General features: G+C 43.6%; 3 protein-coding genes across 4 annotated transcripts in view; all 3 read right to left on the minus strand.

Moving 5' to 3' along the window:
- Window positions 1–9,691, minus strand: part of LOC118372604 (zinc finger protein 883-like) — a 70,538-nt gene extending 60,847 nt beyond the window's left edge. The window contains exon 1 of the mRNA XM_052528571.1: window positions 9,069–9,691. The gene's annotated coding sequence lies outside the window, so the exon portion shown is untranslated. The remainder of the gene's footprint in view (window positions 1–9,068) is intronic.
- Window positions 1–18,446, minus strand: part of LOC127931980 (zinc finger and SCAN domain-containing protein 2-like) — a 50,654-nt gene that overhangs the window by 8,980 nt on the left and 23,228 nt on the right. The window lies entirely within an intron of this gene.
- Window positions 2,059–18,446, minus strand: part of LOC118383962 (gastrula zinc finger protein XlCGF57.1-like) — a 39,735-nt gene continuing 23,347 nt past the window's right edge. The window contains exons 1-3 of one of the 2 annotated variants that reach the window (XM_052528585.1): window positions 9,737–9,933; window positions 6,751–7,159; window positions 2,059–4,857 (exon numbers count right to left, since the gene is read on the minus strand). In XM_052528585.1, coding sequence (XP_052384545.1) covers window positions 3,542–4,857; window positions 6,751–7,159; window positions 9,737–9,814 — 1,803 coding nt within the window. In that variant the 5' untranslated portion in view covers window positions 9,815–9,933 and the 3' untranslated portion in view covers window positions 2,059–3,541. Of the gene's footprint in view, window positions 4,858–6,750; window positions 7,160–9,736; window positions 9,934–18,446 lie in introns of those variants that run through there. The other variant, XM_052528586.1, reaches the window with a different exon arrangement.

Here is an 18,446-nt window from a genome sequence, read left to right on the forward strand (position 1 = left end):
TGAACTCGCAACCTTCCGGTTACTAGTCCAACGCTCTAACCACTTGGCTACGCTGCCGCTCCACTTTATGCAGACACTGTACCAATAGGATCTGGTTGTGTCTATATGTGTGTGAAAAATCAAGTCAACTGTTACCAAAACTGTATTTTCATTACAGCCATTTGTTACCGTACTGTTGGAACAAGTTGTTTCCAATAAGGGAGGGTGATTTGGAATCCCCAGACTCTCTGCTAACAGGATCCAGTGTCATACCATCAAAGTTTGTGTGTTTTTTTAGTTCTGCGGATCGCTACGTCCTTGTTGAAAAGACACATTCCTGTGAAAAAGCAGGTGGTAAAAAACTAAATGACACGTTAGAGACGGTGTTGACTGACAAACAGGCGTTGACTGACAAACAGGCGTTGACTGACAAAACAGGCGTTGACTGACAAACAGGCGTTGACTGACAAACAGGCGTTGACTGACAAACAGGCGTTGACTGACAAACAGGCGTTGACTGACAAACAGGCGTTGACTGACAAACAGGCGTTGACCTGACAAACAGGCGTTGACCGACAAACAGGCGTTGACCGACAAACAGGCGTTGACCGACAAACAGGCGTTGACTGACAAACAGGCGTTGACTGACAAACAGGCGTTGACTGACAAACAGGCGTTGACTGACAAACAGGCGTTGACTGACAAACAGGTGTTGACTGACAAACAGGCGTTGACTGACAAACAGGCGTTGACTGACAAACAGGCGTTGACTGACAAACAGGCGTTGACTGACAAACAGGCGTTGACTGACAAACAGGCGTTGACTGACAAACAGGCGTTGACTGACAAACAGGCGTTGACTGACAAACAGGCGTTGACTGACAAACAGGCGTTGACTGACAAACAGGCGTTGACTGACAAACAGGTGTTGACTGACAAACAGGTGTTGACTGACAAACAGGCGTTGACTGACAAACAGGCGTTGACTGACAAACAGGCTTGCTTGGCTGAACACCAACTTTTGAACTATGACATACTTGACATGTATAAATATTACTAAAGGACTAGCTGGTGTTCTAGCTGTTCCTGATACTTTTGTTAGTCAGGAATTGAACAGTATATATTGCCAAAATTTCAAAGTGCTTCCCAAAATAAATAGAAATTGGTGGCAATACTCTATAATTGTGGGGAATTAGAACCATTGTGCAATGATCATTCTAAATTTAAAGAACACTGAACAATGAAAAATAAACAAATTGTACAAGCAATACTTATGCAACATACAGGATGAGACATCTTGAACACATTAACAGGAATTCAAATGGATTTAATTGCACAATTCTACTCATTCAAAAAGAGTGGTTTGTCAAATATCTTTTGTTCCATGTAGTGAAGCTGTTGTTCAATGTGTTTGTATGGACTATCTGTTATTCAATGTGTTTGTATGGACTAACAGCAGTAAGGACTATCTGTTATTCAATGTGTTTGTATGGACTATCTGTTATTCAATGTGTTTGTATGGACTAACAGCAGTAAGGACTATCTGTTATTCAATGTGTTTGTATGGACTAACAGCAGTAAGGACTATCTGTTATTCAATGTGTTTGTATGGACTAACAGCAGTAAGGACTATCTGTTATTCAATGTGTTTGTATGGAATAACAGCAGTAAGTACTATCTGTTATTCAATGTGTTTGTATGGACTAACAGCAGTAAGGACTATCTGTTATTCAATGTGTTTGTATGGACTAACAGCAGTAAGGACTATCTGTTATTCAATGTGTTTGTATGGACTAAACAGCTGTAAGGCCAAAAATACCTTATCAAATAATTGTTTGATATTTTGTTGATACATCAAGGGTTCTTAGAATTCTAAGTCAAATAGCTACATAATCCTGAGTAGATAGTAGTAGTTGTGTGTGTGTGTGGGCAGGGGGGATCCTGTGCCAACAGTCAATTGATGGTGGATGACCTCATGAACCTGTGCATGCCATATAATTGACATGGCTGGATGTGCATAGCAACAAGCTGATGGAACCCATTGTCTGCACCGTGAATAAAACCAAAATAAAAACGTGCTTATCTTGTCATTATTTTATTTTTACATTATACCCTGCATTATAGTAGACCACTGGTTAATACAGACAACAGCCTTCCCTTATGTCTGTCCTCTACTTTTTAAAATCAGGTCATTATTATTATTATTATTAGTGATGCATTTACCTTTATTTGACCTGGGAAGACATATTGAGACCGAGGTCTCTCTTTCCAATGTGCCCTGTTATAATACAATATAAATATACACATATAAAAACACAGTCACAGGAAGCACAAGTAAAACATCACAAATCCCCCAGAGAAAGAGTGACATTAAGCAGATACGTGTGCAGTCTGGTGAAACTGCATCAATTATGCACATAACCTGTTCCAGAGAAGTGTGTGTCTTGCTGGTAATGGAAGTTTAGTTCAGAAAGTAATTGACTTTATGCAGATCGAAACGGAATGGATTTCTGCAGGATATGATCCACGTGCTGGAACTCTTTAGTACATTTCCATATGAGAATATTATAAATTAACTTCCAAGTGTGACAGAATAATAACCTGTTGTATAGCGGTAACACTGCAGCCAGTCACACGTCCTCCCCACTGGACACCGGTTTTCACTTCCCGCGTCCTCCACCCTACCAGTTTCCCGCGTCCTCCACCCTACCAGTTTCCCGCGTCCTCCACCCTACCAGTTTCCCGCGTCCTCCACCCTACCAGTTTCCCGCGTCCTCCACCCTACCAGTTTCCCGCGTCCTCCACCCTACCAGTTTCCCGTGTCCTCCACCCTACCAGTTTCCCGTACCAGTCCTCCACCCTACCAGTTTCCCGTGTCCTCCACCCTACCAGTTTCCCGCGTCCTCCACCCTACCAGTTTCCCGCGTCCTCCACCCTACCAGTTTCCCGCGTCCTCCACCCTACCAGTTTCCCGCGTCCTCCACCCTACCAGTTTCCCGCGTCCTCCACCCTACCAGTTTCCCGCGTCCTCCACCCTACCAGTTTCCCGCGTCCTCCACCCTACCAGTTTCCCGCGTCCTCCACCCTACCAGTTTCCCGCGTCCTCCACCCTACCAGTTTCCCGCGTCCTCCACCCTACCAGTTTCCTGTGTCCTCCACCCTACCAGTTTCCTGTGTCCTCCACCCTACCAGTTTCCTGTGTCCTCCACCCTACCAGTTTCCTGTGTCCTCCACCCTACCAGTTTCCACCGTCCTCCACCCTACCAGTTTCCTGTGTCCTCCACCCTACCAGTTTCCTGTGTCCTCCACCCAACCAGTTTCCTGTGTCCTCCACCCTACCAGTTTCCTGTGTCCTCCACCCTACCAGTTTCCTGTGTCCTCCACCCAACCAGTTTCCTGTGTCCTCCACCCAACCAGTTTCCTGTGTCCTCCACCCTACCAGTTTCATGTGTCCACCCTACCAGTTTCCTGTCGCCTCCTGTGTTTTTGGCTGTCTAAATAAAGTGTTAGAAGATCAAATATATATTTTAAAAGAGGTTTAACAGAATAACAAAAAGAACAGTCAGTCAATATTAGTCAGATATGTAGATGTCCAGCTTGGCAGCTCCATTATAAGGTTAGAGTTGGGCACTGCACTGTGCTTTGCCTCCGTATGTTCCTTCAGGCTTTGTTTCCATTTAAAACTAATCCCACACTGATCACAGCTGTACGGTTTCTCTCCTGAGTGTCTTCTCTGGTGTTGCTTTAGATTTCCTTTTTCACCGAAGGTCTTCCCACATTGTGAGCAATGGAAAGGCTTCTCCCCCGTGTGTCTTCTCTGGTGTCGCTTCAAAAATAATGACCGACCGAAAGTCTTCCCACACTGAGAGCAGTGGAAAGACTTCTCCCTTATGTGTATTCTCTGGTGTTTCTTTAGGTCTACTGCCTGACTGAATGCCTTCCCACATTGGGAGCAGTGGTGGGGCTTCTCTCCATTGTGTATTCTCAGGTGACTCTGAAGGCTTCCTTCCAATTTAAAACTTTTTCCACAATGAGAGCAGTGGTGAAGCTTCTTTCCTGTGTGAGTTAGCTGGTGTCTCTTCAAAAGTGATGACTGACTGAAATCCTTCCCACACTGGGAGCAGTTGAAAGGTTTTTCTCCTGTGTGAGTTAGCTGGTGTCTCTTTAAGACTCCTGTTTGACTGAAACTCTTCCCACACTGATCACAGCTGTATGGCTTTTCCCCTGTGTGTATTCTCTGATGTTTCTTTAGTTCTCTCAACCGACTGAAGCTTTTACCACATTGGGAGCAGTAGAAAGGCTTCTCTCCTGTATGTAATTTCTGGTGCTCCTTTAGATTTGCTTCTATACTGAAGCTCTTCCCACACTCAGAGCAGTGGTAAGGCTTCTCTCCTGTGTGTATTCTCTGATGTTTCTTTAGGTCTCCTGTCTGACTGAAGCTCTTTCCACACTGGGAGCAGTGGAAAGGTTTCTCCCCTGTGTGTATTTTCTGGTGTCTCTTCAAATTGAATGACCAACCGAAAGTCTTCCTACACTGGAAGCAGTGGTACGACTTCTTTCCTGTGTGATTAAGCTGGTGCATCTTCAAGCTGCTTGGTGTCTGAAATCTCTTCCCACATTGACCACACGGGTACATCTTTATTTTGAGACTTTGTTGGTGTGATTTGAGGTGAATCGGACAAATAAAACTGCCTATGCAATCTGAGCAGGGGTGGGACCTACAAGTGTGTCTTCTCAACTCCTCTGGATCATAGAAACTAGTGAAGCAGTCTATGCAGTGGTGATGTTTCTGTATTGAGTTCCTCCGTCTGTGTTGTTTATGGTTTCCTGATGCTGTGGAACTGGGCTCACTGTCTGAACCTGGGTTGGAGATCTCTCCTGTGGGAATATGGACATATATGGGGTTAGAATCAGGAACAGAGCATTAAAAAAAAAGGTATATTTACAACGCAGAGACCGAGGACGAGAGGTCAATACAATACTAAAGGTTAAGAGGACAAAGTCAACAGAGCATTAACGATCAATAGGGACTTATCAATGGAAATAGTTGTTTTTCAGTTCAACATCTGTTAGGAATGTCAGTCTTGAAATCATAGCTACGTGTGGCACGTTCTCATTGGTCCAACCTGAAATAGGATACTTGTTATTTTGCCCATTGGCTAAATTTGTCAACCACAGGCTATGGCTGGGTTACAAAGTACACCCTGTCCCTTTGTTCTGTGGAGAGAATCACTGAGGAGAGAATCACTGAGGACAGGGGAGAATGAACATCTACCTCCCAGCACAGTTCGTCCTCTTTGAATAAGAATAAACCTATTGCCCTCCCCCTGATTTGCTTTGGGGTTTGTGTTATTGAAGAGTAACATCAATGCTGACAGGGGGTTTGTGTTATTGAAGAGTAACATCAATGCTGACAGGGGGTTTGTGTTATTGAAGAGTAACATCAATGCTAACAGGGGGTTTGTGTTATTGAAGAGTAACATCAATGCTAACAGGGGGTTTGTGTTATTGAAGAGTAACATCAATGCTAACAGGGGGTTTGTGTTATTGAAGAGTAACATCAATGCTAACAGGGGGTTTGTGTTATTGAAGAGTAACATCAATGCTAACAGGGGGTTTGTGTTATTGAAGAGTAACATCAATGCTAACAGGGGGTTTGTGTTATTGAAGAGTAACATCAATGCTAACAGGGGGTTTGTGTTATTGAAGAGTAACATCAATGCTAACAGGGGGTTTGTTATTGAAGAGTAACATCAATGCTAACAGGGGGTTTGTGTTATTGAAGAGTAACATCAATGCTGACAGGGGGTTTGTGTTATTGAAGAGTAACATCAATGCTAACAGGGGGTTTGTGTTATTGAAGAGTAACATCAATGCTAACAGGGGGTTTGTGTTATTGAAGAGTAACATCAATGCTAACAGGGGGTTTGTGTTATTGAAGAGTAACATCAATGCTAACAGGGGGTTTGTGTTATTGAAGAGGTTATTGAAGAGTAACATCAATGCTAACAGGGGTTTGTGTTATTGAAGAGTAACATCAATGCTAACAGGGGGTTTGTGTTATTGAAGAGTAACATCAATGCTGACAGGGGGTTTGTGTTATTGAAGAGTAACATCAATGCTAACAGGGGGTTTGTGTTATTGAAGAGTAACATCAATGCTAACAGGGGGTTTGTGTTATTGAAGAGTAACATCAATGCTAACAGGGGGTTTGTGTTATTGAAGAGTAACATCAATGCTAACAGGGGTTTGTGTTATTGAAGAGTAACATCAATGCTAACAGGGGGTTTGTGTTATTGAAGAGTAACATCAACAGGAGGCTTTAAAAGACTTGATGCCAGCAAAAGCACAATAACAGTTGTGGAATCGTGTAGTCATAGTAACCAGGAGTAGTAATAATAGTTGTGGAATCGTGTAGTCATAGTAACCAGGGGTAGTAATAATAGTTGTGGAATCGTGTAGTCAAAGTAACCAGGAGTAGTAATAATAGTTGTGGAATCGTGTAGTCATAGTAACCAGGAGTAGTAATACTAGTTGTGGAATCGTGTAGTCATAGTAACCAGGAGTAGTAATACTAGTTGTGGAATCGTGTAGTCATAGTAACCAGGAGTAGTAATACTAGTTGTGGAATCGTGTAGTCATAGTAACCAGGAGTAGTAATACTAGTTGTGGAATCGTGTAGTCATAGTAACCAGGAGTAGTAATAATACTTCTGGAATCCCCTGGTGCCACCGAGGCACCTCCCTCTCTGTACTCCACACCTGAACTTACCTGGGTCACTGATACTATCTACTTCTTTAGTTCCTAGATGTTGAGCAGCTTCTTCCTTGTTCTCTTCTGCTTTCACTGATCTTTTCTCCACCTCTTCTTCTTCTTCTTCAACTGTTCTCTCATGCTCTTCTTTGACTGCTTGCTCCTCCTCCTCCCCTTCTTCAACTGTTCTCTCATGCTCTTCTTTGACTGACATCTCTACTTCCTCTTTGACTTCTATCTTCTCCATTTCCTCTTTGACTTCTCTCTCCTCCCATTCCTCTTTGACAATCACATTAAGTTCCAGTGTTTGACTGCAGTCCTCCAGCTTCACTGAGACCATCTCTGGACCCTGCTGTGAGGTTCTCTGGGCTGGAACACCACAGCCAGAACCTGGGGACTCTGTGGACTTCTGTTCAGACATGGAAGGCTACAGATGGATCCAAAAGAGGAAGAACAACAAGTGAAAGGTGATTTTCACAAAATCCATAATAAAGGGATAAACCATGCTAAATATATATACTAGGAATCTCTGCTTTAAAAAGTATCTAGCAAGCTAACGTTGCCATGGCGAAGGCAATGATAGCTTTATAGCTACTTGTGTGTCATGAAGAACAGAGTGAGCAACAATAGTGGAATCGGTGTTTCACCTTCAAATTAAAAGTCCCCCAAAGGAACTGATGCAAACATGCAGATAGTGGAATCCTGCCACAATTGGACAAAATAATGCTACACAATTTTGGAATGTTGTTGAAATAAATTCAACAAGACAATAGGTTGTTAATTTCCCCCCCCCAAAATCAGTTGAAATCACATTGTGAACATATAGACTTCAACATTGCATTGGGGGCGTAGCCTGCTTTTCTTACAATGTACAACCTTACCTATGGATCCTGGGTCTATGAAATGGTGTGACACCCACAGATTACAATTCTGAAGAAATAACACAAATATTAACATCGTAGCTCTAATTGAGGGACTTTAATTGTGAGAAATCACCTCCGCAGTCAGTCTATTGTGCATATTGGACATTCATATTGCCATGTAGAACCAGGGTCTGTAGTGACACCTCTAGCACTGAGATGCAGTGCCTTCTAGCACTGAGATGCAGTGCCTTCTAGCACTGAGATGCAGTGCCTTCTAGCACAGATGCAGTGCCTTCTAGCACTGAGATGCAGTGCCTTCTAGCACTGAGATGCAGTGCCTTCTAGCACTGAGATGCAGTGCCTTCTAGCACTGAGATGCAGTGCCTTCTAGCACTGAGATGCAGTGCCTTCTAGCACTGAGATGCAGTGCCTTCTAGCACTGAGATGCAGTGCCTTCTAGCACTGAGATGCAGTGCCTTCTAGCACTGAGATGCAGTGCCTTCTAGCACTGAGATGCAGTGCCTTAGACCACTGCGCCACTCGGGAGCCCAATGACGACTTGAGATATTACCCTAATAAAAGTTCAGAAACTTTTGTGAAGGTCTGGTGAGGTATGGCTGGTATTAGGCTGTCTATGAAGACACAGCGCTCCACTGCTAGCTAAATCACACGCAATATAGTTTAGTGGAAACAATAAAGTGGACTCCACTCCCCTGGTACAGGGAAAAGCTGAGGGGTGGGGCTGGAGAAATATAACCACTTTCAAATTCAAATCCATCCATTTGATCAAAATTATAGTTTTAACCATGTTGATGCTATACAGTATTTTTTCCCCCCAAACGTTGGCATAAAACAAGTTTGTATTTTGGGTTCTGATGGGGTGCAACAGTTAAACCAAGCTCATGAGACATTTCAAGTTATATTCTTCAATAACGAATGGAGATGTGTGTGTGTGTGTGTGTGTGTGTGTGTGTATATATATAAAATCATTAATTTACAAGTCCAAGAACGGATGAAGCAACTGCTGATAGCCCCTTTAAAACAAAGGAGAACTAAAACCGACATTAAGTTTGTAATCGCCAAAACATGAACAATGGTTACTGAAATGAAGTTAACCACCTTGTCTACCTAACAAAACGGCCTAGCTAGCCATGCTAAGTTACTAGCTATTCAGGGTTGCCAATGGATTTGTCATCTTAAAGATGAACGATACACACTTCATATATTTGAGAATGTATGATAACAAATACTATGGTGATTCACAACACAGCGTCTTGAAAATCAACAAACTTGCTTTGATGGCTAGTTAGCTTCTACTGGCTAGTTAGCAAGCTAAAGACGTAGCTAGCTAGATCAATAGGCTAATTGCTGAGACAACGTTGATCCAGTGGACGTGGACAAATAATCCGAAAACAGAAAAGTATGTTGTGTATTTGGAAACGTTATAGAATATGTTAGAAAGCTTCATCTTACCTTGACACTTGATTTTGAAAGTTGACAGCTCTTGTTTTTGATGTAGCTAGCTAGAGACCACTCTGTATGAGAACGCGATATGTGCTGTCGTCGCGAGAATACATATTGGGAGTTCTCCAGACCGCCATGGCTGCGCTAAATGCGTACATTGCGCAACTTAACGAAGTCTCTTAATGAATAGGATATTATATTTTACCCATTGGTTTGGAAGTAATAGAACATTTCAGATCATATGTGAAGCGGCTTGAAGACCCTTTCAGCACTGAAATCACGGTTCCACACTGACGAAAGAGAGCAACTTCTACTTCTTTGGTATAATGGCGTCCGCAACAACGATACTTGCATTCCGCCATCTACAGTACAGGTGGATAATAAACATCCGAAAAACAAAAAAAGCGTGGTATTTTTTTTTTATCCGCACAAACTATCAATAACGAAATGTTAATTAAACAAAATCTGCCTGCTTTCTGTTTTAAATCATTTCCCTACACAGGCTCAGTAGGATCCTGTGATTGCAGGACATTTCCTGGCAACAGTAGTCCATGCAGTGCTTCTGCCGTTAAATCTAGGAGGCCCAAAAACTTCTCAGCTGCTGATATGTTCTCCAGCTTCTTGGATACTTGTGCAGTACAATTAATAACCATGGCTATAAATGCTACAAAATCCACCTTCTTCACAATAAGTATATCCAGATCACTGGATTGATGAGTAACATTGGCAACTGGTTGTGATGCATCCACCTCCATATCTTCAGAACTGTGACCCTTTGACCCTTCAACTCTTCACCGCCTCCACATAGGAGATTTGCTGTACAGCCCTGATCCTTGACACCTCAACCTCTTTCACCCTGACAGGGCACTCTGGGAATTCAGAAATATAATCTCCACCACAGTTAAAACATTTTACATTCACACTCTTCAATAACATATTAATTCCATCTGCAAACACTTGACACATGGTCAAACTGTTTACACTTCTTGCATCGGGGTTTTGCACCAACGATCTTACAGCGTATCTTATATATCCCAACTTTACATAGGGTGGTGAATACTCATCAAACATCAATAATACAGATGAACTTACCGCGTATCTTATATATCCCAACTTTACATAGGGTGGTGAATACTCATCAAACATCAATAATACAGATGAACTTACCGCGTATCTTATATATCCCAACTTTACATAGGGTGGTGAATACTCATCAAACATCAATAATACAGATAAACTTACCGCGTATCTTATATATCCCAACTTTACATAGGGTGGTGAATACTCATCAAACATCAATAATACAGATAAACTTACCACGTATCTTATATATCCCAACTTTACATAGGGTGGTGAATACTCATCAAACATCAATAATACAGATGAACTTACCGCGTATCTTATATATCCCAACTTTACATAGGGTGGTGAATACTCATCAAACATCAATAATACAGATAAACTTACCACGTATCTTATATATCCCAACTTTACATAGGGTGGTGAATACTCATCAAACATCAATAATACAGATGAACTTAGCTTCTTTCCTCCACTCTCCAGACGGGTCAAGAGACGTGCATCAGCTGCTCCTGGATTGTTTTGACTAAGATATTGATTATCAATGTCCAACGGGAAGCCAGAGACAACACCTTTCACCGGTGCCCTGCTCTGAAAATCACAGCTGTTCACTTCATGCGTCGATAATTCTGCGAGCCACAATGCACACTCCTTTTGCTCTTTAGATACACACGATATCAACACCATACTGCTCCTGGTTACTAATACTACACGATATCAACACCATACTGCTCCTGGTTACTAATACTACACGATATCAACACCATACCGCTCCTGGTTACTATGACTACACGATATCAACACCATACTGCTCCTGGTTACTAATACTACACGATGTCAACACCATGCCGCTCCGAGTTACTATGACTACACGATGTCAACACCATACCACTTCTGGTTACTATTACTACACAATATCAACACCATACCACTCCTGGTTACTATGACAACACGATATCAACACCACACTGCTCCTGGTTACTATGACTACATGATATCAACACCATACCGCTCCTGGTTACTAATACTACACGATATCAACACCATACCGCTCCGAGTTACTATGACTACACGATATCAACACCATACTGCTCCTGGTTACTAATACTACACGATATCAACACCATACCGCTCCTGGTTACTAATACTACACGATGTCAACACCATGCCGCTCCGAGTTACTATGACTACACGATATCAACACCATACCGCTCCTGGTTACTAATACTACACGATGTCAACACCATGCCGCTCCGAGTTACTATGACTACACGATGTCAACACCATACCACTTCTGGTTACTATTACTACACAATATCAACACCATACCACTCCTGGTTACTATGACAACACAATATCAACACCACACTGCTCCTGGTTACTATGACTACATGATATCAACACCATACCACTCCTGGTTACTATGACTACATGATATCAACACCATACCACTCCTGGTTACTATGACTACACAATATTAACACCATACCACTCCTGGTTACTATGACTACACAATATCAACACCTTACCGCTCCTGGTTACTATGACTACACGATATCAACACCGTACCGCTCCTGGTTACTATGACTACACGATATCAACACCATACCGCTCCTGGTTACTATGACTACATGATATCATGTTTAGAACTATGACTACATGGAACTCTATTCCACAGTACTACACACTGCCATGACTACATGGAACTCTATTCCACAGTACTACACACTGCCATGACTACATGGAACTCTATTCCACAGTACTATACACTGCCATGACAACATGGAACTCAATTCTCTATCAAGTAACTCATGCAAGCAGTAAAATCATATTTTAAAAAAACATTCAACTACACCTTGTATAACAACGTGGATTTGTGAAGAGCCACTCACAGGCACACGCTACTGTAGCACACGTACTACACAAGTACACTACATGACCAAAAGTAAGTGGACACCGGCTCACCGAACATCTTATTCCAAAATCATGGGCATTAATATGCTTTGCTGCTATAACAGCCTCCACTTCTGAGAGGGCTTTCCACTAGATGTTGGAACATTGCTGCTATAACAGCCTCCACTCCTCTGATAAGGCTTTCTACTGCAGGAACATGTTTCCATTCAGCCACAAGAGCATTAGTGAGGTCGGGCATTGATGTTTGGCGATTCGGGCTTGCAGTCGGCGTTCCAATTCATCCCAAAGTGTGGTCGATGGGGTTGAGGTCAGGGCTCTGTGTAGGCCAGTCAAGTTCTTCCACACCGATCTCGACAAACCATTTCTGCATGGACCTTGCTTTGTGCACGGGGCCATTATCATACCTGTTGCCACAAAGTTGGAAGCACAGAATTCTCTAGAACGTAATTGTCTGCTGTAGTGATAAGATTTCCCTTTACTGGAACTAAGTGGCCTAGCCCGAACCATGAAAACTGCCCCAGACCATTATTCCTCTATCAAACGTTAGAGTTGGGACTATGCATTGGGGCAGGTAGCGTTCTCCTGGCATCCACTAAGCACAGATTAGTCCATTGGACTGCCATATGGTCTTGTATAATTCATCACTTCAGATAACGCTGAGCTTTACACAACTCCAGCCAAAGCTTTGTACTGCACACAGTGATGTTAGGCTTGTGTGCAGCTGCTCGGCCGTGGAAACCCATTTCATGAAGCTCACGACAAACAGTTCTTGTGCTGACGTTGCTTTCAGAGGCAGTTTGGAACTCGGTAGTGAATGTTGCAACAGAGGACAGTTTGGAACTCGGTAGTGAATGTTGCAACAGAGGACAGTTTGGAACTCGGTAGTGAATGTTGCAACAGAGGACAGTTTGGAACTCGGTAGTGAATGTTGCAACAGAGGACAGTTTGGAACTCGGTAGTGAATGTTGCAACAGAGGACAGTTTGGAACTCGGTAGTGAATGTTGCATACCGAGGACAGACTATTTTTTTTACGTGCTACGCACTTCAGCACTCTCCGGTCCCGTTCTGTGAGTGTGTGGCCTACCACTTCACAATAACAATCACTTACAGTTGACGGGTTTAGCTCTAGCAGGGTCAGAAATTTAACTGACTGACTTGTTTGAAAAGGTGACATCCAATGACAGTGCTACTTTGAAAGTCACTGAGTTCTCAGTAGGGATATTCTACTGCCATGTTTGTCTATGGAGATTGCATGGCTGTGTGCTCGGTTTTATACACCTGTCAGCAACGGCTTGGCTGAAATAGCCAAATCCACTCATTTCAAGGGGAGTCCACATTCTTTTGTATATATAGTGTATGTATGGTGGTACTAAACATGTATTGCAGATATGTAGTGGTGTAATAATGTTAAACGTACTGTTGTATTTTATACTTGCCTTATATACATATACTTCTTTGGACCCCAGGCAGAGTACCTGCTGCCTTGGCTAATGGGGATCCTTAATAAATATTAGGCTACCATTTTTCCATCGCTCAATCAATGTGACGGAGAAGTCCGTCACTGGCAGCGTTTGACACACACACCTCCCTGCTCCATTATCACACAAGTTAACTTCGCTATCTTAGAACATACATTACACACTATTATTACCTCCCGTCAGTAACAGTTTATGGCATAAACAATATACAGACAAGCGTTCATGTTTAATTTAAGCAACGTTTATTGTACTTATCAATGTTATGGATGAGCACGTTGTTTGTTTGGTTCTGTTCCTCGCTCTCCGTCTCTGTAGCTTCCGGGTATGCTGGGATAAGGACCCGAGTTTAGGGAATCGGGCTGGCTTTGTAGTGCCTGTCCAGAATGGCTGGTTCACGTGAATGGGCATATTGGAAGACACCATGTCAGTAGGGGTGGATTGTGTAACTGTGATATATTGGTATATTGTATCATGAGAAATGTGTTGCAATGTATATAATTTATGGTATGATCTAATGGGAGGGGCTTCCCCTACAAAAAGAGCCTCTTTCAGTTCAAAGGAGGGACCATTATGGATTGAGCCGTTGATGGGGCAGCATTGTTTTTAAGCTGTCCCCATAATGTATACTTGGATGGAAGTACTGTTGTTTATCTTCTGGATTCACCATGTAAATAAACACCCAGAAGTACTGTTGTCTATCTTCTGGATTCACCATGTAAATAAACACCCAGAAGTACTGTTGTTTATCTTCTGGATTCACCATGTAAATAAACACCCAGAAGTACTGTTGTTTATCTTCTGGATTCACCATGTAAATAAACACCCAGAAGTACTGTTGTTTATCTTCTGGATTCACCATGTAAATAAACACCCAGAAGTACTGTTGTTTATCTTCTGGATTCACCATGTAAATAAACACCCAGAAGTACTGTTGTCTATCTTCTGGATTCACCATGTAAATAAACACCCAGAAGTACTGTTGTTTATCTTCTGGATTCACCATGTAAATAAACACCCAGAAGTACTGTTGCAGCTCCGCCATCTTTTTATTTGATAGATGTTAGGTTTTCCAGTTGAGCCTTCTGGCCTCCTCTACGTGACAATAGCCATTTATCTATCGCTCATTCAATAGCCAACCATGCTACCATTTATCCACTGATCAGTCATTAGCCAACCATGCTACCATTTATCATTAATTAGCCTACCATTTATCCACTGATCAGTCATTAGCCAACCATGCTACCATTTATCATTCATCAGCCTACCATTTATCCACTGATCAGTCATTAGCCAACCATGCTACCATTTATCATTCATCAGCCTACCATTTATCCACTGATCAGTCATTAGCCAACCATGCTACCATTTATCATTCATCAGCCTACCATTTATCCACTGATCAGTCATTAGCCAACCATGCTACCATTTATCATTAATTAGCCTACCATTTATCCACTGATCAGTCATTAGCCAACCATGCTACCATTTATCATTCATCAGCCTACCATTTATCCACTGATCAGTCATTAGCCAACCATGCTCCCATTTATCATTCATCAGCCTCCCGTTTATCCACTGATCAGTCATTAGCCAACCATGCTACCATTTATCATTCATCAGCCTACCATTTATCCACTGATCAGTCATTAGCCAACCATGCTCCCATTTATCATTCATCAGCCTCCCATTTATCCACTGATCAGTCATTAGCCAACCATGCTACCATTTATCATTCATCAGCCTCCCATTTATCCACTGATCAGTCATTAGCCAACCATGCTCCCATTTATCATTCATCAGCCTCCCATTTATCCACTGATCAGTCATTAGCCAACCATGCTACCATTTATCCACTGATCAGTCATTAGCCAACCATGCTCCCATTTATCATTCATCAGCCTCCCATTTATCCACTGATCAGTCATTAGCCAACCATGCTACCATTTATCCACTGATCAGTCATTAGCCAACCATGCTCCAAAGTAAATGGTTCGGTAGACTAATACTTGACAGTAGACGTATATGGATAGGCTCCAGTATTGCTGAGCGATAGGAGCGTGACATCCTAGTCTAGTTAATCTCAGAGCCTTTACCAAGGCAGGAGATGGAAACACAATCCTGTATCGATAAACTAAATATTACAGCAATTTGTCTTTTGCATATAAGTGTTGGCTATAGGAAGCATTTAGGCTACTTTTCAATTGTTCAATAAACAACCAATCTTGCAGAATGGCTCCTTATAGCAGTTTCAGTTTGAAAAAGTCACTGCAAAAGATTGAAACATTCTGCCCACACCTCTACAGAAATGTGCTCAAATTTTATTTTAGGAACTGTCAGAGGGCGAGGGAGAAGATCAAGTTTTAATTAGTATGTTTAAAATTGTTCTGTCGCTGACAAATATACTAAACAAAAATATAAAACGCAACAGGCAACAATTTTAAAATCAGTGAATTGAAAAAAATTAGGCCCTAATCTATGGATTTCACATGACTGAGCAGAGCAGTCATGGGTGGGGATAGGCCCACCCATTGGGGAGCTAGGCCCAGCCAATAAGAATTAGTTTTTCCCCACAAAAGTGTATATTATAGACAGAAATGATGATGCTGGGCTAATTGTGGGCCGCCCTATGGACTCCTGGTCACAGCCAGTTGTGACACAGCCTGGGATTGAACCCGGGTCTGTAGTGACGCCTCAAGCACTCTAGACGATTCACTTAATTTCTATTAGAAAACTACATATATATTTTTACATTTGTTTCAAATAACACAATCAACACAGAAATAAACATATTAATTTGAGAAAATCACATTGTTCAATGTTTTTAGTAGTTCCATATTGTTGGGGTTGCTGAAGTGTTACCATATGGCAACATATACACATTTAAAAATATATTTTTGACTTTTGTCTATTTGGGGCCATTTTAAGTGAGAAAAACAAATCCAACAGTTTGGTCCTATTTTAAAGGGTGCAGTAGAGCGTTACACGTGTAAAGACGTATTTGACTAATTAGGCCAATCAAAAAAACATTATGTACATAGGAGGTCTGTACCGCCAAGTAATACAATCTACTTTCGCACCTGGGTTTGAAGTTGATGCAGCAGAATACTGCCAAGAGGCAGGGATACGGTGGGCAGGGATACGGTGGGCAGGGATACAGTGGGCAGGGATACAGTGGGCAGGGATACAGTGGGCAGGGATACAGTGGGCAGGGATACAGTGGGCAGGGATACAGTGGGCAGGGATACAGTGGGCAGGGATACAGTGGGCAGGGATACAGTGGGCAGGGATACAGTGGGCAGGGATACAGTGGGCAGGGATACAGTGGGCAGGGATACAGTGGGCAGGGATACAGTGGGCAGGGATACAGTGGGCAGGGATACAGTGGGCAGGGATACACGATGGGCAGGGATACAGTGGGCAGGGATACAGTGGGCAGGGATACAGTGGGCAGGGATACAGTGGGCAGGGATATAGTGGGCAGGGATACAGTGGGCAGGGATACAGTGGGCAGGGATACAGTGGGCAGGGATACAGTGGGCAGGGATACAGTGGGCAGGGATACAGTGGGCAGGGATACAGTGGGCAGTGGGCAGGGATACAGTGGGCAGGGATACAGTGGGCAGGGATACAGTGGGCAGGGATATAGTGGGCAGGGATATAGTGGGCAGGGATATAGTGGGCAGGGATACAGTGGGCAGGGATACAGTGGGCAGGGATATAGTGGGCAGGGATATAGTGGGCAGGGATACAGTGGGCAGGGATACAGTGGGCAGGGATACAGTGGGCAGGGATACAGTGGGCAGGGATACAGTGGGCAGGGATACGATGGGCAGGGATACAGTGGGCAGGGATACAGTGTCAAATTTTATTTTAGGAACTGGCAGGGATACAGTGGGCAGGGATACAGTGGGCAGGGATATAGTGGGCAGGGATATAGTGGGCAGGGATACAGTGGGCAGGGATACAGTGGGCAGGGATACAGTGGGATACAGTGGGCAGGGAGTGGGCAGTGGGCAGGGATACAGTGGGCAGGGATACAGTGGGCAGGGATACAGTGGGCAGGGATACAGTGGGCAGGGATACAGTGGGCAGGGATACAGTGGGCAGGGATACAGTGGGCAGGGATACAGTGGGCAGGGATACAGTGGGCAGGGATATAGTGGGCAGGGATATAGTGGGCAGGGATACAGTGGGCAGGGATACAGTGGGCAGGGATACAGTGGGCAGGGATACAGTGGGCAGGGATACAGTGGGCAGGGATACAGTGGGCAGGGATACAGTGGGCATGGATACAGTGGGCATGGATACAGTGGGCATGGATACAGTGGGCAGGGATACAGTGGGCAGGGATACAGTGGGCAGGGATACAGTGGGCATGGATACAGTGGGCAGGGATACAGTGGGCAGGGATACAGTGGGCAGGGATACAGTGGGCAGGGATACAGTGCATGGATACAGTGGGCATGGATACAGTGGGCAGGGATACAGTGGGCAGGAATACAGTGGGCAGGGATACAGTGGGCAGGGATATAGTGGGCAGGGAGTGGGCAGGGATACAGTGGGCAGGGATATAGTGGGCAGGGATATAGTGGGCAGGGATACAGTGGGCAGGGATACAGTGGGGGATACAGTGGGCATGGATACAGTGGGCAGGGATACAGTGGGCAGGGATACAGTGGGCATGGATACAGTGGGCAGTGGGGGATACAGTGGGCAGGGATACAGTGGGCAGGGATACAGTGGGCATGGATACAGTGGGATACAGTGGGCAGGGATACAGTGGGCAGGGATACAGTGGGCAGGGATATAGTGGGCAGGGATATAGTGGGCAGGGATATAGTGGGCAGGGATACAGTGGGCAGGGATACAGTGGGCAGGGATATAGTGGGCAGGGATATAGTGGGCAGGGATATA

The sequence above is a fragment of the Oncorhynchus keta genome, chromosome 10, assembly GCF_023373465.1.
Source record: "Oncorhynchus keta strain PuntledgeMale-10-30-2019 chromosome 10, Oket_V2, whole genome shotgun sequence".
NCBI classification, from domain to species: domain Eukaryota; kingdom Metazoa; phylum Chordata; class Actinopteri; order Salmoniformes; family Salmonidae; genus Oncorhynchus; species Oncorhynchus keta.